Source organism: Python bivittatus, unplaced genomic scaffold, assembly GCF_059951505.1.
Source record: "Python bivittatus isolate LINGU-HERP-01145 unplaced genomic scaffold, Pbiv_v1 ctg000850_np1212, whole genome shotgun sequence".
In the NCBI taxonomy this organism is placed as follows: Eukaryota; Metazoa; Chordata; class Lepidosauria; order Squamata; family Pythonidae; genus Python; species Python bivittatus.
The window spans coordinates 38,948,251-38,972,910 of NW_028277112.1; the positions used below are offsets into that span (position 1 = coordinate 38,948,251).

At 37.5% G+C, this 24,660-nt stretch overlaps 1 protein-coding gene across 1 annotated transcript; it reads left to right on the forward strand.

Moving 5' to 3' along the window:
• The first annotated feature begins 102 nt into the window (after positions 1 to 102).
• Positions 103 to 23,706, forward strand: CARNMT1 (carnosine N-methyltransferase 1). Its single transcript, XM_007432966.3, has 8 exons — positions 103 to 1,966; positions 3,978 to 4,173; positions 6,100 to 6,263; positions 13,408 to 13,548; positions 14,686 to 14,864; positions 17,700 to 17,813; positions 18,555 to 18,658; positions 19,219 to 23,706. The coding sequence occupies exons 1-8, from the start codon at positions 1,611 to 1,613 to the stop codon at positions 19,327 to 19,329; spliced, it is 1,365 nt and encodes a 454-aa protein (XP_007433028.1). The 5' UTR covers positions 103 to 1,610; the 3' UTR covers positions 19,330 to 23,706.
• Positions 23,707 to 24,660: the final 954 nt, after the last annotated feature.

The window sequence follows — 24,660 nt, forward strand, 5'->3', positions numbered from 1 at the left end:
GCAGGCAGTTCCTTTGATCTCATGGCTTTTGCTCTGATACAGTATGCATTGTCAGCTGTGAGGCCTTCTATAGAGAGGTATGTGCCTTTCCAAATCATGTCAATTTAATTTACCACAGGTGGACTCCAATCAGGGTGTAGAAACAGCTCAGCAACAATCAAGAGAAATGGGAGGCACCTGAGCTAAATTCCAAGTGTTGTTGCAAAGGGTCTGAATTCTTATGCCAATGTGATATTTCAGTTTTTCCTTTTTAATAAATTTACAGACATTTCTAAAATTCTATTTTCACTTTGTCATTATGAGGTACTGAGTGTAGATTAATGAGAAAAAAATGAATTTGAATGATTGTAGTATCAGGCTGCAACATAACAAAATCAAAAAAAGTGAAAGGGGTCTGAATACTTTCCGAATGCACTTTAATATGCAAATTTGCACCAGGCTATTTTTTTCCAAAAGGATAGTAATCCTTCGTTATCAAGCGCTCCAAATGGGAATCTCAGAGACATTGTAGGCTAGAACTAGTATCGCAGTTAAAAGGAACCTCTGCAGGTATTCAACACAGGATCGGGTGAGAGTTCATGGTGAGTAGCCCAGCTGCAAGGGGGACGCGGTGGCGCAGCGGCTTAATGACGCTGAAAGTTGCCGGCCAGAAATGGTCGACGCTTCAGTGGTTCGAGTCCAGCCTTCGCGTTAGCAGGGTGAGCTCCTGTTTCCTCCCCAGTTCCTGTAAACCCAACAGTTCAAAAACTCACGTGAGTAGATAAATGGGTACTCTCACGCCGGTGGGAGGAAAAATGCTGGCGGCGCCTTGCAAAAAAGGAGTCGGGAGCAGTTGCCGGTAAGCGCAAAAAACTGTGCATGCCCAAAAAGGGCGCGAAGCAACGGAAACCCCGCCTCCTGCGTTTGCCAGCTGGGCTCTGCCCTAGGAAGGAGGCCATGGCAAACCACTTCCGAAACAATTGCCTTGAAAACTGCAAGGACTCGTCCAAGCAGTCACTGCAGAGTCGGTAACGACTGAGCGCAGATAAAAAAAAAAAAAAAAAGCCCAGCTGCATTGAGCAGCTGTGTAAATTATGCCTACATGGATCCGTATCGGTTTATGTAGGACTTTGAAATGCAAAGCCCCTCATCTCTGGGCTAGGAACAAAGAAGACAAACTGCAGCGCTGAGTCACGTCGGAAAAAAAAGTGCTGTGAAGTCACGTGCCATAAACGGGAAGTGAGCCACAACTCTAGCGAGGATAGCCTCAGCCTTAATTCAGCTTGCTTTCTGAGTGAAACGGGTTTGCGCCGTTCGATTTTCAAGGAGGAATGCACGTGGGCATCACTTTTAGCCCCCTGTATTGGGCAAGACAATCTTGTAGTCCAAGGCAGGGAGGACATAAAGGCAAGCTAACGCATTCAGCACATGGGCGCTTCAAGCCTTGACGAGCATCCTCGCCCACCGCCCCAACCCCAGCACCTCAAGCCGGGAGCGCAAGAGCGCATGCGTAGCGGGTCGCCCGCTTTTCCGTGTCACGCGCTTGCGCATTGGTAGCCGTGCCCGGGCAAGAGCGATAGTCGCGTTCGGCAAAAGATGGTTGGCTGGCGCGCCGATATAAGGTCTTCTCTATGAAGCCGGAAGCGCGTCAGCAAGCGCGGAAGAGAGCGCGAGGAGCCGGAGCAGCCGTTCGCTTTCGGCGTCGAGGGAAGCGGACCGGGATGTCGGTGCCCGCCGCGTGCGCTCTGTCGCGGCAAGGGCAGTCAGAACCGCGGGTCAAGGCGGTGCGCGGGGACAGTCGGGAGAGCGAGGAAGACGAAGAACAGTCGGAGCCGCGGAGGTGGGATGGAGAAGCGGTATTAGGGAAAGACCGGTGCGAGCGGGACTCGCTGCAGCAATTGGCGACCACGAAGGCGGACGGAAAAGAGGAGGAGAAGCTGGAAAGGGAGCACTTCCGGAGAATTATCAACGCCTTCCGTTACTATGGGTAACCGATTCCCTCCCCACTTATTCTGATAGCCTTCAGCCCATACCTATGTAGAGCATAGGAGCCCTGCCTCTGAACCCCCCCATTCATAGCGGAATCTACCTATGGAGAGCCAAGGGGGCTTGATGATCAAGGGGCTGGGAACACCCAGTTCAAGCCCATACTCAGCCATGGAAACTCATTGAGAGACTTGGGGCCAGTCACTTTCTTTCAGCCCAGTCTGCCTCACAATCAACCTTGAGCTCTAGGAGAAAAGGTGGGATATACATTTAATACATATTTACTCAGAAATTGGCCCTACTGAGTACAGTGGGACTTACTCTCAAGTAAGTAAGATGCAATCTGTTGTGATCCAGATGCCTTGGAGTGTAACTCTTAGGATTCCCATTGATCTTGGCCTTTGTGGGTGGGAATTATAAGAGGTCTAGCTTGGAAGCATTTTGGAATGCTGTTGTAGGGCATATCTATTCCATAAGCCATGAAATGAAGTGTTATCTCCTGTTTAAGAGAATTATTATGGTAAATTTAGATAACTGATTAAATTGCAGAGGCATCACACTGACAGTAAATGTATGCATTGTCAAGGCCATGGTTTTCCCAGTTGAAAACTGGATCATCAAAAAGTCTGAATGAAGAAAAATTGACCTCTCTGAGTTGTACCACTGGAAAAATGGTTGAGAATGTCTTGGACTACAAGAAGAACAAATTATTTAATATTAGAGAAAGTAAAACTGGACTACTTGTGGAAGCACTGATAAAAAAATCTAAAATTTAAAAACTCTGGACACATAATGTGAAGGCAAGAGTCACTAGAGAATATCCTGATGCTTGGAAATATCAAAGCAATTAAAAAGGAGGCCAAAAGAAGATAGAAAGGCTAGATAATAACACTGATCATTTGTGCATGAGTTTCCAAGAACTTAAAAATGCTGTTACTGGCAGATAAACCTGGTGAAATAAGGTACATTGGGTCATGAAGAGTCAGAAGTGACTGAACAACAACAAACACCACAAGCTAAGGATTCCTGGCAATAAGACCTACTATATATAGTGAGGTTCTGAGTAGGTGTGCACAGGATTGTTTAAATGCTTATGTTTTCACTACTGTTTCCAGAATCATAGAAAGTGCAATTGAAGGTACCAGTGTCAATTACACAGCATGTAAAGTTTTGTAAATTATCACTTCCAAATTCAGTGCCATGTCCATACTCATTGATTTAGTATTTTAGTTTGAGGTTGGACTTTGGAGGACAAATTTCAACAGGACCCCCTTTTCAGCACTTTTTAGCTAGTAGCCAATTGTGTCTGCGAAGGTAATGGAACTGCCAGATCTGCAGATCACCCCAGTATAGATCAGGCCTTATGTGCTTGTTTAACTGTTTTTTAAATAAAAGCGTTATGTTTGTTAATTGCATTTCTACAGTGGCCAGTAACCACATCTCTCTGGGCAGTTCTCTGCCTAAGATTTAAACTGTAAAACGCATTGTGTCTATTTGTTAAAACAATTTGAAAGAGCCACAGAATAAACCTAAAGCAAAACTACCGCAGAATGAAGTCAACAATACTGCAAAGGTTTTAAAATACATTTATCTTCTGCTTAGAGTTTTCTGAAAGAATATCTGTGTGCTATTTTGCAAAGTGTACAAATCTAATTGGCTACTGGTGACAAGCATATGCATTGCTCATTACTTAAACTTTCTTCTAAAACAGCATGATCCAATTAAAATGAAACACATTTGGTATTCTTAATATAGATTTTAGAATATTGTTACATCTAGCACTAAAATTCATGGGATCTTAAATTGTTAATTTTGACAGGATTCTAACCATATGTTTACTCTTAGTTACTGGCATGTTGACTTCGGGGTGAAATGATATCTGTTCTGATAAATCTATGTATGTGATTAAAAACTGATTCCAAATGGGAATCCACTGAAAATTTACAAGACTGATATCAAGAGAACTTTGTTTTATTCATTGTTTCTGATATTCATTTTTTTAAAATTTCTAGAATTAATATGCATGAAAGAGTGAATCGTGCAGAAAGACAATTTAGATCCCTTCCAGCTATGCAACAGAAATTGTTACCTCAGTTTCTCCCTCACCTTGACAAGATTCGAAAATGTGTTGACCACAATCAAGGGATCTTGCAGTCAATTGTGAATGACTGTACCCGCATGTTTGAAAATAAAGAATATGGTGGTGATGTATGTTTAACATCTTATTTTTAAAGAGCTATTCTTTTGTTGCATTCAACTTATTTAAATTTTTTAATATATAATTTCTATAAGGTATGTAATTATAACTATTACAAGTCAGGTAACAAGCTGCTGCTTGTTCTCAGCTTATAAATAATTGATCTGTCTATATTCATTATATTTATATAGCTGCTCATCTCACTGAGTGTGACTCTGGGTGGCATACAATAAAAAACAAAACAATAGTAAAAAAAATGTAACCATGTTTATATAATATGTATATAATATGCAAACTTATAATAAAGTGTAATATGTTTGAGATTAATAATTAAGACTTTTATTACAAAATGATACAAGACTTTAGTGTCATTTTGTGTAAATAAAAAGTTGTTTTCAAAGAATCAAATATTTTTTCTTTAGCAATTTACAGATTAGCTTTTACACATGGGAATAGTTTTCATATTGCTTGTACTAAATTAAGAAAATTCTAGGAAAATTGATAAAGCTTCTCTCAGATTTTACAAATGAAATATAATTCTATTCCATTCTAGTAAAACATGATTCTCTCTCATTAGTGATATGGAGGAATGCTTCCACAAATAGAAGATATATAATTTATATTTCAACAAAAGCTATACCCATCCCTTCAAATTTGATCTTGAATGTGACATTCAGACTTTTGAAATAAAAATCATTACATCTTTTCAGTTCTAGTCTGGTTGTTTGCTTGAAGCTGATCCTTATTTTCCACAGGTGACCACTATTTATAATCTTTAGTTTATCCCTATGTCATGGGGTATATTGAAGGCTTTGACTGAACAAGATAGTACAAAACAGTATTCCAGTTTTTATTTTTCCTTTTACATTTAAACTACTGATAAAGACAACAATAGTGGTTCCTTTCTTTAGCCTTAAACTTTGCAAATGTGATTTACAGGCTCTAATTGCTCTTCATATCAGCATGAATCGTTTCTGTCCCCTCTTCAGATAAGATAATGTTTCAGAAGTACAAGTGATATAATTTTTTTAACACCCACTTTCAGCTCTAGTCAACTAAGCATGGATATGTATGCTGATAATTGTACAGGTTTAACATGTGTGCTCTATTCTAATTCAACCCCTATTTAATTCTAGAATTAAGAAAGAACGGGGTATTAGTATTTTTTCCAAATTTTCTCTCAGGCAGACCTACTGGTCTTGATCTAACTAGAGATGCTTTGACTAGTAAAACTTTTCATCTCTTTCTTTCCCATCATTCTGAATCCCAGTGTGGATCCTATTTAAAGAGTAAATAAGATCCTGTGCCAGTCCTCTGCCTCTTTAGCACTCTGAATTCTCCTGGATCACTTAATGGACTTTAGATGATTCATGACCTAATGAACTTCCAGTAGCACAATTACTGCCTAATTCATTTTAGGATCACCAGCCCTTTTTCACTGGTTTTAAACTAACAGTTTGTCTTCAACAGAACTAAGTACACGTTCACCATTTTAGTTGCCAGCCATCACCTCCATTTCTAAGCTTCTTCTCAGTCTTCCTGTGACTTCCCCCTTTGCTATTCCATATTTGTCACCCATCTTTCTAAATATAAACTACTGTAATACCTACTCTCAGCTTCTTATCAACAAAGCAAGTATTGACTTATATTTGGGTATCTACAGGGATGAATGGATATGTGGAGCACTAGTGAGAAACTGTTGCTGAGGAAAGGCTCATCACACAACTTTTATTCTGAGTAATGAATGCCCATTTTTTGTTGTATTGCATATATTGTATGACAGTATCACATAACGTTTATTAATATGTTAAGAGTTGATTTAGGTTATCCATTTTAATTCATTCAGGTTCCAGTTATTAGCCCTAAATTTTTATATTAACCAAGATGTTATGCTAATGTATCAGATTAATCTGTAGCTAACTTTTTTTTTTAATTAGGGAAATGGAAAGATTACACCAGCTTCAACTTTTGACATGGATAAATTAAAATCCACTCTGAAACAATTTGTAAGAGATTGGAGTGAAACTGGGAAACCTGAGAGAGATTCTTGCTATCAGCCTATCATTAATGAAATTGTAAAGAACTTTCCAAAAGACAGATGGTAAATACCTTTTTAAAATATTTATTTAAAGAGACGATATGCACAACAATGTACTCATGGTGAAGGTCTACTTAAATGTTATTGGAACTGATCTTTGAAAATTTGTTTAGATCATAAGGAAAAATTATCATGAATTTTAGCTATCTTTTTTAAATGGCTTTGCTTAAAATGTTATGGTTATTACTGAACAGATCAGCAAAGGGGCTAAAATTTATAGTTGCAGGGATAACATAGCACTTAATTCTGATAAGCTAACTCTTTGTATTAGCTGTAGCAGCATTTTATCATTTCGAAGTATATGTTGAGAAGACCAAAGGTGATTTGGCTGTATCTTCCTTTTGATTTTTTTAAGCGCCAGAGATGAAAGGAATGAAAAGACTCTCTGGTACCACAGTTCTTTTGTGAAGCCTAATAAACATATTTTATCTCAGGCAGAGAGCAAATAAACCATTGGAAGGTAATAGTATCTTTTTATTGGTCATTGATCAGCGTAGCATAACATTCAAGAAGGTACTTATAGAGTCAGTATCTCTAATTAATCATACAGGGAATAAAGCCACAATAAAGAAGAGGTGGAAAGAAATTCTACAATCAAAATCAGAAAAAAAAAATTACATACACTCATTGTATAGTCAGCGTATGGAGCTAAAAGACCTAACATATTCAAACATTTGGTTATTCAAGATTCTTTATATAATGGATATAGCATGGCAGTCTCGACCCACAGTCTAATGTTTCCCTTGTCCGTGTTGAAAGAATTCAGTTGATAACTATGGTGGGCTAATGTGAAAAATGAAGTCTTTTTTAATCTCACTTTAACACAGCTTGTAATTGCTACTGCATTACTGAAGAAAAAAAAAGGTAAAAAGCTCATTCATAATATAACATGAATACCCTTCCCTTGTTAGATTCAAGGCATTCAAGAATGTCTTCAAATATAGAAAAAACTTACGGTAAGTTTTTATATATTTCAATAAAAGGGCTTGACTTTCTCAAGAATCCCCACTTCCTCACCTAGCTTGGTGGAAAAAATATGTGTGTGAATTTTTAACTGTGTAGGAATACTAATAAATGTTAAGAATTAGCATTTTTCTTGTTTTTTTCCTTCTTTTGAAATATAATATTCTTTTTTTCCCAGTATTTTCCTTCTGTATACAGGTAGTTCTCACTTAACGACCACAATAGGGACCAGAAAATTTGTCATTAAGTGGGGCAGTTGTTAAGTGAGGCATCACATGACTGCACCCGATCTTATGTCATTTTTTGCAGTGGTCGTTAAGCAAATTGCATGCTCATTAAGCAAATCACATAGTTCCCCATTGATTTTTCTGGCTGGAAGCCAGCTGGGAAGGTCGCAAATGGCGATCACATGACTGGGATGCTGCAACTGTTGTAAGTGCGAGCTGGTTGCCAAGCACCTGGATCGCAATCACATGACTGTGGGGGTGTTGTGACGGTCGTAAGGGTGAGGACCAGTTATAAGTACCTTTTAGCTCTGTTGTAACTTTGAACGGTCGCTAAATGAATGGTCGTTAAGCAAGGACTACCTGTAGTAAGTTATTTTTTTACTAGGTAGTGGCATCTATGCTAGGGGAAATGTGGGTCATCTGTGATCCACCTTGAAGTATTTTGCCATGTAAGAGACACATTCCACCTCAGCAAAGTTATAGTGTTCCCAGTCCAATTCAGTTAAGCACTGTTGTACTAAAAGTGGCTGCTGCTCTGCACAGTAAAAGTAAAGGATAACAATGTTACATCTGTAAGAACCAGAAAAAACAGACATTCTGTGTGGACATTCAAATGTAATGTGGCTTATTTTTTTGGAAAGTTAAGGAATAAATTGTCATTCCTTAGTGTACATATTGAAGCAATACATTAATAAATAAAAACATCCCAGAATGTTCTGAATGTTTACTCCTTTTTTGAACACTATCAAGACACTCTAGTCAGGTGAATATTTCTTAAATAATACAAATTAATGGTAAATAGCGTGGTTAGGGTTGGACAAGTAAAATATACCATTTACTTTTTAATTAATTTAAATCTCTATAGCAAGTAAAATGATAGAATCTTGTGACTTATAAAAGTTAACATTTATTTCACATTTATTTATTACTTTTCATTGGAAGTAATAAAAGAATCAAATTATATTTTTAATGGGAAGAATGAGCTTGCTTAGTTTTGCAAAATTCTTGATGTGGGTTTTATTTTTGAGAAAGCTAATTTCACTTTTTGTGTCTCATTTATTTTGAATCAAGAGTTACTCTTTATAGAAACAGTTATAAAAAATCCTGACAGTTGTCCAGGCAGAATGAGCCCCCCCAAATTTATAACCCCCTGAGATTTCTTTGTGCTCCACATTTTGAAAATCCCTTTCTTAAAGAGTTTGGCTAGTCTAAACAAGCGTAATCATTTGTTCAATCGGAAAAAAATTCTGAGTTTTCAAGTATATACAGATAGTCCTCGACTTACGAACACAATTGGGACCGGAATTTCTGTCACTAAACAATGCAGTCATAAAGCGAGACATCACATGACCACATCGCTTAGCGATGGCAGTCCAGTTGCTGTCATTAACAGAATCGTGGGTCATTAAGCAAGTACCCGCCCCAATCCAAGCCATTCCAGGCTTGGTCCTTTCTAGTCCCGAGCCTCAGTAAGGTAAGGGACAACCTCCAACTCCCCCCACCTGCCTGTTTCCCCCCATCTCTGCTCTTTTTGGCCGCACTGCACCCTGCTTTGCTGCACGGCTCTGGGGCTGCTTGCCACACCCCAGGAAGCCGCAGCCACCCCAACCCAGTCCCAGTCCCCCCTGCACTCAGAGACCTTTGCCACTGCAGCTAACCTTCACCATCTTCTTGCTCCTGGTACTGATGAATTGTGCCTGGCCTGGCTGCTAAGCTGGGACTGCCCCAGCCTGGTCCAGGAGTACGGTGCAAAGGGACTTTTTGGTATGCCACAGCTCTGGGGCTGCTTTTTACTTTTTTTTTTTTTCACAGTGTGGGGCCCAGCCCCCGCCTGGCCCAGCAGCCAGGTTGGGCATGCCTTGTCAACAGTGGGAGCAAGAAGACGGCAAAGGTCAGCTGGGGTGGCAGAGCGCAGGGCAGCAAGGGGCCGAAAGGGCATAGATGGGGGGAGTAAAGTAAAAAGCAGCCCCCCCCCCAAAAGTAAAAAGCAGTACTTCAGTTCTGGTGCCACAGCCAGGCCAGGCATGCCTCGTCAACAGTGGGAGCAAGAAGATGGCAAAGTTCAGCTGGGGCAGCAGAGTGCAGGGTGGCAGGTGGGGTAGTTGAAGAACCCCTGTGATCGTAAGTGCGACTAAGAATCCGAATTTTGATCACGTGACCGTGGGGATGCTGCAACAGCTGTAACTTTGGGCATGGGTCGTAAGTCTGTTCAGTGTTGCTGTAACTTCGAATGTTCGTAAGTCAAGGATTACCTGTATTTGCTTATTTATCTGATTTATACTTTACTTTTCTGCTCTATTGGGAACTCAGGGCAGCTTTAAAATTTAAAACAATATAAAAAGTTTAGAATACTTTTAGATTAATATGAACAATGAAATGTTTAAATCATCAAAAATAGATGCATTCTTCTATATTTCCTAAATGCTGAGAACGGGAACCAAATGCAACACCTGAGAGAGTTCATCCCATAGCCTGGAAGTAGCACCGGCAAAAGCCTTCTCCTTTGTGCCAGAAAGATAAAACTCTTGACAGCAAGGAAATCTTCAAGAGGGCTCTCCTGCCTATCTTAACTGGCAGATTTGTAATGGAAGAGGCAGTTCTTTAGGTAGTCAGGCAGTAATCCATTTAGATTTCAAAGGTCAGTATCAACACTTTAAATTGTGCCTAGTAAGTAATTAGCAGCCAGTGCAGATCTTTCAATATGGCCTACATACGATCCCTGTACTTTGCACTGGTTAGTAAATAGTGGTCACATTTTGCACCAACTGCAGCTTCCACTTCTTAAGAGTACATTCCATTAGCAATCTGAAATGTAATCAAGAGTGAATAATTTCGCCAGATCTGACTAGCTAAGGAAGGGGCATAGCTGGACAATACATCGTGTGAAGGTGCTCCTCGCCATAGCTGCCATCTGTGGATACCATGACTACAAACTTGCTCTTTCATGAGGAGTGCAACCCCATCAAAATCACGCTGAAACTGAATTCCCAAGTCCAGTTTCCTCTTACCAATAACAGCTTTACCTTGTCTGGATTTAATTTTAGCATCTTTCTCATTCAGATTAGTATCAGACTTGGGCAACATTCAACATTGCTTTCTTGGAATTAGATGGTAAGGAGCATATTGATAGCATCCCACACCAAAACTCTCCCCTAGCGGTTGTGTGCAAATATCGAACAGCATGGAGAACCACATGGACTCTTTTGGGATACCATCAGTCAGTGATCTAGCAGTCAAAAGTAGTTCCTCATCATCCCTTTCAGGACATGGCCCAACAGGTAGCACAAGAACCAGGGTAAATGTCCCAAAGACCCAGTTCTATGAAGGGTTTCTTCAGTAGATTTCTTATTACTGCCTCTTTTATGCAGGAGAGATGATGGTTCCCTTAACCCCTGGTCTAGCTTGCTTAATGAGAATGGGCAAGGAATGGGTACAAAGTTGTGGCTTTCATCTTTCCACATGCTTGAAAACATTTTCTGCCTCCAAAATTCTTATTCGAGCAATTGATTGAGCAATTTCTTGACTCTTTTATTTTCAGAGATACTTATGCTATGTTAAACAGCCTAACACTGGTTTCTGAAAAACCTGAATGTTAGATTACACAACACCTATACGCAGAACCTGTACACAGAAACATAGGTTGAGATTAACAATCTAATCTACCGGTTGGAACAGAATCTGTCAGTGGAATGATACTGGATACAGTCCAATATTTGTGGATGCACTCAGTAATAATAAGCTTTGGTGAAATGAAAACTGGTTTAGGTTTCACAAATAAAGTAGATATTACATTCGAGTATTGATACTAATATTTAAATAGTTCTACAAAATGCTGATGAGCTTACATAGCTTAAGTCTTAGTGCTGTGCGTCTGAAAAAAGTCAATATTATTTGTTTATAATATTATGTTAATATGTTTCATTTGATTAAAGATTGAATCACTATGCATAGTAGTTTGGTTTTACTAAGTCTCATTAGTTTACTTTCATAGTATGCTTCTCTTATTCAGAGGTGGATAGAGATCTCTCTTGTGGATGGGCAAAGAACAGTATAAACAAATTGGTCCCTGCTTTTGCATTGAAAAATCTGTCAGGAGCAATAATGCTTTAAGTTTTACAGATAGTCCTCACTTAACAACTGTTCATTTAACGATGGTTCAGAGTTACAGTGGCCTTGTAAAAAGCACTTTACGACCTGTACTTGCACTTATGACCATTGCAAACTGTTGCACCACCCTGTGGTCCTGTGATTGTGATTTGCGACCTTTTTTACAATAGTCATTAAGCAAATCACATAGTCATAAAGCGAATCACATGGTCATTAAGTGAATTCCAGCAAAAAAATCCATGGGGAAGCTGGATTCGCTTAATAACCATGTGATTCACTTAATGACAATTGGGAAAAAAGGTCGCAAAATCAGCACTGGTCATGTGACAATTCACTTAACAACCAAATTGCCTAGCAACCTAAATTCTGGTCCCTGTTGTGGTCAGATAATGAGGACTACCTGTAGTATCTTTCATGTAGCATTAAAATGAATCAAGGTACATCCACTGAGCCATTTTGATGAGTTAACTGGGATACAGATTAATTGATGACCGTATGTCTGATTGATTTTTATTTTATTTTTTAGAATATCCAGTTCTATCCGATATCCATTTTGCTGAATAGAAGGGATTTTTTTTTCCCTACGTTAATACAACTTGTATCATTTTTACTTAACTATTTCAGGGCTGTTAGCAATTGTCTAAAGTTTATTAAGTTTACATGGCATATTTTTCATAGGCAGAGAGAGGAAGTTATTTTGCCACGGAAAAATCAGCTGCCTGTTTTAATGCTTGGAATAATTCTGGTAAAAGAAAAGGCTTGATGTCTGTATTTGGCTTAGAACAACCTTCCTAAACTAGGTATCCTCTATGTCTGACCTTCAGCTCTTAGACAACATAACTATTGCTGAGAATTCTGGAAATTGAACTCCACATGTCTGGAGATGCCAGAAGCTGGGGAAGGCTGATTTGAAGCATGCCTCCAAAAGCATGGTTAATTCTCAAGGCTCTCAGGGTTTTAATTTGTACCATTATGTAAAGTAAAGTAGCATTCTGTACAATGGGCTGGCAATGTTACAGTATGTCAAGATTTATAATTAAAGATATTCCTCAAACCTTACAGACTGAGAATCATAAAACATCTGTTAACCTCCTTCATTCTGTTAACAGAATGAAATGCAAAATAAAACATGTATTCAGAATTTGAATAGCAGTAATAATGTTTATTAAGACCCACTGAAATTGCCAAGTAGTGAGCTAGTGTTCAGGTTCCATAGAATGGTATGGATGTCAGAGTAATAGAATAGATCCTTTTGGTAATGTATATGGTTAAGACTGGTCTTCAGTATGTTACAGACTTTCAAAAAATACTCAGCAAGCTAATAATTCAGTGCTGTATGTATAAACTTGAAAATAAATCACTATCTTAAAGACAAAGAAGTTACTGTCTAGATAGTAGTCTTATCCATGTTTACTTATTGTTTACAACTTTACCTGGAAGGAAATCCCATTAAACAAAGTGGAATTAAAATGTGAAAAGACAAGGATAAGATTACATTTCAAGTTCGTGCAAAGTGCAGTCAAAAGTCACAGTATTCTTAAATGCATCCTGTGATTTAAAAAAAAGATACTTTCCTTTTGAAATTATTATTAGTAGCTTTCCAGTATTTAAAAGAATCAGGCCACTTTCAGCACAGAGAACAGAAAAAAAAATATTGTAAAACTTAGATTGGCAAATTTGAGGATTATAAATGTGAATAATATTCTATGAATAGAGTCAATCGACAAGTTGAAGATTGCTTTTTGCTAGAATAAACCAAGCTTGGGAAATAGAAAACATTATCCAAAATTAACTGGAATTATTTTTCTTAAATATATTTAATTAAAGGTTAACCATTTTTGTTGTTTCAGGGATCTCTCCAAAGTTAATATCCTGGTACCTGGTGCTGGGCTAGGTAGATTGGCCTGGGAAATAGCTATGCTTGGTTACACTTGCCAAGGAAATGAATGGAGCCTCTTTATGCTTTTTTCTTCTAATTTTGTTCTCAACAGGTATATATACTGTCTTGTACATCTGGTTCTACACTTGTATCTTTGACCTGGCCAGCACTGATACTGTTATTTCATCAAACTCAGGTTCTTTAACTGATTGTTGAATATATGGGTGTTTAATATTTCAAATGCTTCTTTGAATTATTTAAATGCTAAACTCTTATTTCTTCTGCATTTTATATAGGGGGATTTTATTGTATTTCATATATGCTCATTTTAATTGGTTATACTAATTGCTTTCAGATGCAATTTTCAGTGAGGCAAATAGTATTAAAATGGATTAAATAAACCCTTGTTTCCTGTTATAGTTGAACCACGAAACACTACTTAATAGTTAGTTATTTACACTTTATGATTCTTCGTACCCTTGTTAGCAAGAAGGATATAATCCACAGTTTTTCCGTTTATATATAATAGGAAATTATATAGTAATTGTGGGCAGTCCATGGGCTATGTGATGCTTCTCAGCACATCAAGATTGTGCCACCAAAATTCATCTTCAAAATGGCTAAAACGTTTCTTCCTCCCACCCTTAAACACTGAACCCTTGTCACTAAATTGCCATGTCTTTGCCTGATTGCAGACCCCTTTTTGCATTATAAGAATGAAAATAGGAGTGGGAAACTCTGAGAGGCAAACTGCTTTCACTTGTAAGTTCCTGAAGACCCTGGGGAAAAAAATGGGCTTGCCCTTTCTGGATCACCTCCAGCAGCCCCCCCCACCCCCCCAGAAGATTCGGAGGATATCTCTCTTGCAGTTTAGCTTGCACAATGTAAGAATTATTACAAGAAGTTAGAAATTTGAGCTGTCTGTAAGAAATTAATGCTTTAATTTTAAAGATTTAATATTATTTTTAATACTAAGGTTGATTAAAGAGAATACAAAACTGAACTCCATTTATTTCTTTAAGAGTCTGTTTTCTTAAGTAGAACAACTTTTAAAACAGCAGATGGTTTTTCTAGTTGCTTCTTTGTAGTAGGTTACAAATAATAATGAAATATTCAAGCAATTACTTTTAAGAAAGAAATGTTGGTGTTAATTACCATCTTGTGTTTTAAATAATATAGAATAAAAATAATTAAACTTTGTAATATTTATAAGGCTAAATAATAACTTTTTGATAATTATATGTTACAGATGCTGTGAAACTAATTCGTGTAAATTATATCCCTGGATTCATCAGTTCAGCAATAACAAACGATCTGCTGATCAGATACAGCCAATTTATTTCCCAGATGTTGACCCTCACAGTCTTCCTCCTGGTGCCAACTTTTCTATGACAGCAGGCGATTTTCAAGAAATCTACTCTGAGAGTAGTAAGTGGGGAGGAGCAGGAACGAGACTTGGAAAATAAAATTCGTCCAATCCTCAAAAACAAGACTATATTAGATAATTCAAATTATGTTTTTAAAGCCTTTATTTTTTAAAAAAGCTTCAGTTGTTAAGTTTAAAAAATGAATACATCTCAGTTTGTCTATTAAAGTGCCTTATAATTTAACTGGAAGATATTTAGTTATTAGAGGGACAAAACTCTGATCTCACCTGTTTCTTTTTCCAGTTAGCAAATAAGACTTGATCATGCTTTAGCATTATAATAAAGAGCAGGAAAGTGTTTGCATAAAATAATCAGGTTTGATCAGCCTCTTTTTCCTTTTCTCCCAGATGGAAAAGGAATACAGGTAGTCCTTGACTTATGACCATTTGTTACAATGGCACTGAACGAGTCGTGGTTACAACTGGTCTTCAGAGTCCAGTCATATGATCACGATCTGGGCCCTTGGCAACTGGCTTGCACTTACAACCGGTTGCATCATCCTGTGATCACATGATCGCCATTTGAGACCTTCCCTGCTGGCTTCCCCAGAAGGTCAATGGGGAGGCTGGCAGGGAAGGTTGCAAGTTGCTGAAATAAATCTCTCCCACCCGCACACACTCCCTGAGCCCCTATGCTCGCACAGCACTGGCTACCTGCACACCGCCATGTACCCTAAGTCTCACCATGCCTCCCCTGCCACTCTCACACCCTCCCTGAGCCTTGCTGCATTCCCTTGCACCCTTGCACACCCTCCCCAAGTTTTGTCATGCCTCCCTTGCATCCCCGCACATCCTCCCTGAGCCTCGTTGCTCCTCCCTTGCATCCTTGTGCAGCCTCCCCAATCCACACTGCACCTTCATTCACCCTCTCCGTGCCTCTCTTGCACCCTCGCCATGCCACCCTCACACACCCCGCACACTCTTGTGCACCTGAGCCTTGCTCTACCTCTCTCACACCCATGCACACCCCTCATGCCATTCTCCCTGGCAGCAGCCACTTACCTGCCTGCTGGGCTGCTTGTGAGCCGCCTGGTACTTGCAAATTCCTGCTGGATTCCCCACTGACTTGGTTGTGGGAAGCTGGCAGGAAGTTGCCTTGCCTAACAACTGGGGAATTCAGTTAATGGCAGCAACCAGGACTGCAGGGATTGCCGTTGCTAAGCAGTGCATTTCCACTTTACAACTGCATCGCTTAGTGACAGAAATTCTGATCCCAATAGCTGTTGTAAATCAAAGACTACCTGTAAACCAGAATCACTTTAACAGTATGATGTGCAGAACAAATATTGGTTTAAAATAGATTCTAGTTTTTTTATTTTAAAAACTTAACAAAAAACATAAATGCAGAGCACAGTAGTTGAAGTGATCTTGTTTAGCATTTGACTAGAATTAATTTTACTTTTGATGGCTGGTGTGGGTCTTCCGGGCTGTGTGGCCGTGGTCTTGAAGTTTTGTTTCCTAACGTTTCGCCAGCACCTGTGACCGGCATCTTCAGAGTGCAGGAGCACAGACAGGAGCAGTTCTCTCTGTGCCCAGGGTGATGTGACCCTTTTGTGGGTATTTATAGAGATCTGAGGGGGGGGGAAGGGGGGATTGGGGGTGTGTGGGTGGGGTTGGGTTACTGAGTGGCTGCTTGTTTTGGTGTCAGAATCTGTGTGTATCTTCCTGGGGATTAGGCAGGGTTTTTTCTTCTATTGAATTGTTAACGAGGGGCTGCTGGGGGTGATTAGCAAGTTCATTGTGTGAACTGTTCACATGTCCTGGTGGTTGAGCTGAGTTCATTGACCTTTTGGAGGCTGTATTTTTCAGGATTGGTAGCCAGGTTTTGTTGATTTTTAGACTCTCCTCTTTTTTATTGAAGCTATGCTGGTGTTTGTGAATCTCAATGGCTTCCCGGTATAGCCTGGTATAGTGGCTGTTGGTGTTGTCCAGTATCTCTGTGTTTTCAAATAGGATTTTGTGTCCAGTGTGCTTGAGAGCATGTTCAGCTACTGCAGATTTTTCTGGTTGCTGTAGTCTGCAGTGTCTTTCGTGTTCTTTTATCCTGGTATGGATGCTGCGTTTTGTGGTCCCGATGTATACTTGCCCGCAACTGCATGGTATGCGGTATACTCTTGTGGCGGTGAGGGGATCCCTTTTGTCTTTTGCTGATTTTAGCACTTCTTGTACTTTTCTGGTGGGTCTGAAGTTTGTTTGGAAATTGTGCTTTCCCATGAGTTTTCCCATGCGGTCTGTGACCCCTTTGATATAGGGCAGAAATACTTTGTTGGTGGGTGGCTGTTTTTCTTCTTCAGTCGCATGTTGCTTTCTTGGTTTGATGGCTCTTTTTTACTTTTACATGGCTGTGTGTATGTGACAGAGAGACAAACCAATCAGCTGAACTGGTAAATCTTCTAAGAAAGTTTTACACGGGCTTATCTTTTGGAAGCAAGAGACATACTATTGTTGCCTCTTTCATTAAGAAATACATAGTTACAAGCTTCTTGAGGGAGAATCTTCTGTTTTTAGTTTTCTCCATTACTAGTAATGTTTAATTAAGTGCTATTACTACAAAATGATTTGTATTATTACTACAGAATGATTCCCTCTAGTTACATTAAGGCTAACAATGGCTAAAGTCAAATGGTTCGGTTCTACAAATTATATATTAGATTTTTCTGCATAAGTAAACTATTTGGAATTTACTCTTTACACTGCACAGGTTGCAGCCATGGAGAGTTGGTGGAAATTAAGATACTCAGTTCAGGACAGACAGCTATCACTCTTAAGTCTTCTTAATTATAGTAACCTACAAGCTGTACAGATAAATTATTCTCTGTTCCTGTTTTTATATACAGATATATGGGACTGCATAGCAACCTGTTTCTTCATAGATACAGCACATAATGTCATTGATTACATTGATACAATATGGAAAATACTTAAACCGGGAGGAATATGGATCAATTTAGGTAATTTGTTATATCTTTTGAATTTAATAGAAAGGGCTGTAATATTTGTGCAATGTCATTTAAATGTGATGGGGTGGGAATTCCAGCTTGCTCTAAACCCTTTGAATTAAGAGCATTGTCAGTTTATATGTTACAGGTATTTGGCAGTCTTCTTTTATTTCAATTCATTTTGGGGGGAAAGAACCTTCAATATTTGATTACAATTCAAAGTAGATTGCCAGTAAGGATCTTACAAAACATTTTAGAACAACAAAATCTACCTTTAAATTGGAAGAAAATGCACAAACATGCTTCAGGCACTATCTACCTATATACTTACCCAGACCTTAAGATCATCTAATGAGGCCCTCCGCCAACTCCTTTCATGAGAGGAGGTAAGGTGGGAGGGAGAACTTCTATGGTGGCATCCCATTTACGGAATTCCTTCCCTGGAGAGGCTTGACTGGTGACCATACTAGCATCATTTCAGTACCAAGTGAAGACCTTTCTATTTTGCCAGGCTTTTTATATTCTTTATATTTACATTGTTTTAGTGTTTGACCACAGTGCAGCTGCCTTGTTTATATGGTGTTTTTATTTTGCATTTTATTTTATATGTTTTTATTCAGACTGAATTTTTTGGTGTGCTGTATTGTAAACTGCCTGAAGAGCTTCAGCTACTGGGCAGTTTTTTAAAAAAATTAATAAAATAAATTATTCAGAAGGATTTGATAAGATTATTGCTTTTTCTATGTGTTCTAGGTCCTCTTCTTTATCATTTTGAAAATTTAGCAAATGAATTATCTATTGAATTGAGCTATGAGGATATAAAAAATGTTATATTACAATATGGATTCCATATTGAGGTAAGAAATGTATTTTCACACACCAGTAATAATTTTAATATATAGTTCCTCATCCTCTTCATTTTCCATCACATGATTAGTTACTATGATAATAACAAAGTTACTAATTTGTCAATACTCAGCAATGAAGCTTAGGGGCAAAGTGCCCTTTGGGCAGAAATGAGAAATATTTCTTTTTTTCTTTCTTAAATCAGACCATTAAAACATGATTTTTGTATATTTAGAGCTGCCTAAATATGCAAAGGTATATATATGTACAGATTATGAGTTTAAACAAAAACAAAATGGCATAAGAGGTAAACTTCCAGGATAAATGGAACATGGAGGTGTTATTGGGGAGAAGGAGAGAGTAAAAGTTCAAGTTGGGTGTCAGTACTTGATCCCTAATTGTTTACAGACAGGTTCTAAAGGAAGAGAACTACAGCTGGGAAGGACACATAAGATCAAATCATTTTTCATCCTTTTTTTTTGTTGACAGATTTCAGTAGGTAGCATTATAATAGCATTTCATGTTTGAAATGAAATGCAGATAACTAAAGAACATATTGTTTATTTTTCAGGTGGAGAATGAATCTGTTTTGACAACATACACTGTGAATGAATTATCCATGATGAAATACTATTACGAATGTGTGATGTTTGTGGTTAGGAAACCAGAAAGCAGTATCTGAAACAGACTATCCAAAAGGAATGTTGCTGGCATTTTTCTTAATAATGTTAGCAGAACATGAAGTGGCCTATAAGGGATGATTGGACACAGCCTCTTATCAGTGGTGCCTTCTTATTCCTAACAGAATGTAACTCTCTTTATTTTCTTACTCTTTCCTTATGGTATCCAGACATGCACTTCTGCGTTACTTATATTTGGGTTATGAATATGGAGTTCAAATATCTATGTATTTTCTCTTTCAGTTTTATTTAATTGGTAATTTCTGAAAGATTGATATTTTAATACAGCATTACTGACATACATAATTCTCCATAATATACAGAAATATCTTCTACATTTGTCTGAAAGAAACACTACTGGATACAAAACTGGATTCCCCCTCCTCCCCCACATTGTATAGAAAACAAATACAAATTTCACTTAAAAGTCAGTATTTTGATGATTTTTCCAAAAGATTTTTTTTTTAATTTGATTTGCAAATTCTGCAAACAGCATCATGTGAATTTGGCTGTTTATATCTCAGAGCCTTAGAAAAAATAAGAACAGTTTGTAAAAACCTCACATTTGTCCTCAGAAGTATTTTTCATACAAAACTGATTGATACATGGAGCTGCAATCCATAATAATGTCGCTTTTGCCCATGCTATGTTAAGCATATGGATAAATAATTTGAAATACTGATATGTGGCAGCAACCACTATAAAGTTACTACTTGTCTAAATGAGACTAGTAAAGTTTGTAAAGTAATTTGTCACAAATCCCAAAATGAATGTTCTTAAGTATTCCTAAAAAATATTTAGAATTGATCCATAATTTTAAGACATTATTTTTTGATGGAATGGATTCATATGTAGCAAAACCAAATTCTGTCTACAATTCTTTTAAGACAGTGTTACTGGCAATTGTGCTGAACTGCCCCACATTGTGATATACTGTATGTATGAACAAACCGGATAATTATGTTTTGATAAATGTACTATCAGTCCTAGGTCTCATGATGTAACCTGTAGTCTGTTATAATTTTGCACTAATCACCCACATCCTTACTCTTTACTAGGCATAACATAAGCTTCTAGCTCTGTTTGGATTTATGCATCCTTCATTGCCATGAATTCTAGCTATTTAAGTATGCAAGTATGCAAGGTTTCTTTAAAATTAATCCTAGGTAAATCTGCTATGGAAATGAATATGCCATTTCAAAGATGTCAGGCACTCTTTTGTACACTGAATCTATCGACTTAGCTGGCAAATACAATCCAAAATGCTTCCAGTGAGTGGAGCTAAGAAGATATAATCTAGGGTACATGAATGGCTTTGGGATGCCAAATAATACAAGAGAGTCAAAATTTATGGTGTTTCATATGCTAGTAAGGCCTAGTTAACTATTATGTGTCCTTTTTCAAGTTTAAAGAAAATAATTCTTGTTTCCTACTGTGCTTTAACTAAAAATGGAAAGTATTGCTCTGTGAGCAAAGTTGTTAGCTATTTAAACTCAGAATTCAAATTTGCTTGTTAAGTTGCTTGGGTCTGTACAAACTGCAGAATATGAAGCCTTTGAACTTTTTTTTCCTTGACCTTTTAAGGAAAATTGAATTCCTCTATTAGAGCAAGCTGAACTTATTCTGTTATATCCCAGTAACATCTGTAGATACACATTCAAAGCAGGTTGCTTTCAGTGCAAACTTACCTGGAAGTAAGTTCCATTGACGTAAGTGGGACTCACTTCTCAGTGGGTATCGGATTGTTCTGTTAATATTTGCCTCCTCTCTTTGCTAAGTGTAGGAACAACACCTGTGGCTGCTTTTCAGTCCTAGAAAATGCTCTTTCACAACAAATTACTATTGTCTGGAACTACTTTGAAACTGTTGTATTTTATGCATCAGTGGTCAAATAATTTTACTGTACTTCAAGTTCTTAAATTCATCAGATTTATTTTTTACATTTTTTGTTAAAATTGCAAGCGTTAACCCTTTAGCTCTTTAAATGAACATGTTTTGTCTTTCCAATTTTTTTTCCACTCCCCATTCAAACTCCAGTTTTCATGTGAAGTATTTGTGTGTATATTTTGAAATTCAGCAATAACTAATTTTTGAGGAATATTAAGATTTTTTTCTTCTACATATACAATACTTTCAGAATATGAACATGGTAATAATTTCTGAAAATTAGGATTCACTCTCCAACACTGATTTGTAGACTTCATATTCTATATCTTACAATAGAACTAATCATGGATTAATCTTTGTTACTTCTTATATGTATGTTTGCATATTCCTTGTATATTTGCATACAACAGAAAATTATCTATTTTGGTCAAAGGAGGCTGGCAGTAGTGATCGTTTTATGGTCATGTGATATATAACATTTAAAGGTACATATACAGCCCCATTAAATGAAAGTAAATTAAAAAATGTAAAGTATTCTGTATTTCAAATAACGACTTTGCAACCATCTGTCTATATATTATTGCCACATTACTTCCAACTAATGTAGCAAGTAAAGTTTATTTTTCTTCTATTGGTCTGTGCTCCAGCTATGACCACTATTTTTCTGTTTTTTCTGTACTACTGACCTGGCTTTCCATTGTGTAAATTATCTCTGAATACCTTTTATCATCTTTTTATTAGCTGAAAATGACATACAGTGGTGCTTAAAGGTTTGTGAACCCTTTTGAATTTTCAATATTTCTGCATAAATATGACATAAAACATGATCTGTTCTCCACACAAGTCCTAAAACTAGATAAAGAGAACCCAATTAAACAAATGAGTCAAAAACATTATACTTGTTCATTGATTTATTGAGGAAAATGATCCAAAACTACATGTTTGTGCACGGCAAAAGTATGTGAACCTCTAGGATTTTCATTTGAAGGGAAAATTAGAGTCAGGCATTTCAGTCAAAGGGGTGATAATCAGGTGTGAGTGTGGGAGATCCTGCCTTATTTAAATAATAGAATTCTGAGTATTCACTATCAAAGTCTGATCTTTACAACATAAGTATGTGGAAATGTGTCATGGCTTGAACAAAGGAGATTTCTGAGGACCTCCGAAAAACAGGTGTTGATGCTCACCAGGCTAGAAAAGATTTCAAAATTATTTCCAAAGAGTTGGACTCTACCGGGTAGATTATGTACAAATGAAGGCAATTCAACACCATTGTTACCCTCCCTAGGAGTGGTCAGCCACGATCACATCAAGAGCAAGGCATGTAATACTTTGGGAAATCTCACAGGGCAATGTCTAAGGAACTAAAGACCTCTCTTGTGTTGGCGAATGGCAGTGTTTGTGAGACCACCACCAGGAGAACATTGAACAACAATGGTGTACATGACAGGGTTGCAAGGAGAAAGCCACTTCTCTCCAAAAAGAATATTGCTGCCTGTCTGCAGTTTGCAAAAGTCCATGTGGATAAGCCAGAGGGCTATTAGAAGAAAGTTCTGTGGATGGATGAGACCAAAATAGAACTTTTTGGCTTGAATGAAAAGTGTTAAGTTTAGCAAAAGGCAAACCCTGCATTTCAGCATAAGAATCTTATCCCATCTGTGAAATGTAGTGGCAGTATCATGGTTTGGGCCTGCTGTGCTACCTGTGGACCAGGATGGCTTGCCATTATTGATAGAACTAAGAATTCTAAATTGTACCAATAAATTCTACAGGAAAACGTCAGCCTTTCTGTCAGTGAACTATAGTTCAAGAGAAAGTGGTCATGCATATAGTGACCATATTTTCTTGGAAAAAATAAAGGACAAACCTAAAAAAAGCAAATCTGAAAGAGGTTCATAAGGATAAAAATTGTAATTGTTTATGGAGTCCTTGGTGCTCTCTAAGCTTGGTTGTTTGCTTGCAGATGTTTCAGTACGTAACTAGATAACATAATAAATGCTGAGTTGTTTATAACTTTGTTTTACAAAGGAATATTCAAGAGCAAAACCAAGACAAACTTTACAAAAACGCATATTCTAATAAAGGACAGCTTTCTGAAATAAAGGACTGTCCTTTATAATAAAGGACATATGGTCACTGTAGTCATGCTGCAAGATAACGACTCGAAACAAGTCATATGACCAAAGAATAGTTAAAGCAGAAGAAAGTTAATGTTTTTGAATGGTCAAATCAAAGTCTTGACCTTAATCCTATAGAAATGTGGAAAGACCTGAAGCAGCCAGTTCATGCAAGGAAGCCCACCAATGTCCCTGAGTTGAAACTGTTCTTTAAAGAGGGATGGGCTAAAATTCTTCCAGGCTGATGTACAGGTCTGATCAACAGTTATTGGAAACAGTTATTGCTGCCCAAGGGGGCACACCCTTTACTGAAAGCAAAGGTTCACATACTTTTGCCACACAAATATATAGCTTTGGATCATTTTCCTCAATGAATAAATGTACAAGTATAATGTTTTGGACTGATTAGTTTAATTTGGCACTCTTTATCTAGTTTTAAAACTTGTGTGGAGAACAGATCATATTTTACATAATATTTATGCAGAAATACTGAAAATTCAAAAGAGTTCACAAACTTTTGAGCACCACTATAAATAAGAATATAGACAGATTCCTGTTCCTTTTGTGAACAGATTATACCTCTCTTTAAATGAAAAAGAGAAAATACTGGAATGGCATAATGATTAACGCTAATTGTAAGTATCATTTTTTTCCAAAATACACAACAATATAGTATATAGTATATTATACCATATGATATAGTAATATATAATAAACTACAATAACAATAATACAATAGATGCAATACAATAGATATAATAATACATTAGAAGGTGCCACAATTTAGTAAACAACATACTGTTACTGTACTCTGTTCCTTGAAGGCCTTCTGGAAAAATAACATTTATTTATTTATTTATTATTTATTTTTCAAATTTGTATGCTGCCCATCTCCCCCAATGGGTGACTCTGGGTGGCTTTTTAGCAGTTTTCTGTAAAAACAAAAAGGAAAGGGCAAGCTGTTCCATAAGTGGACAGTTCCTACAGAGAATGCCTGTTTCCAAAACTTCGAAGAAGAAATCCCAGTACAGGTACAACAATGGGAAGAACTAGGGGGAAAAAATCAATATCATTTACTCCAAGCTACAATTTAAGGGAAAATTAATGTAAACTGTCTTATAGATGGTATATTATAGATACCTCTATATACTATCTATATTATAGATGGGGAAAAATTTAAAAAAGTGTTTTGATATACATGACTCTGCTCCACTTCCTCCATTTGTGAAGAGTTCTGACAGCATTCATTAGTCTTGTTTCCATTCCTCGATGCACACATACACATACACCTGCAGGTATTTTAGTTCCATACCTGTAATGGTATGTGGG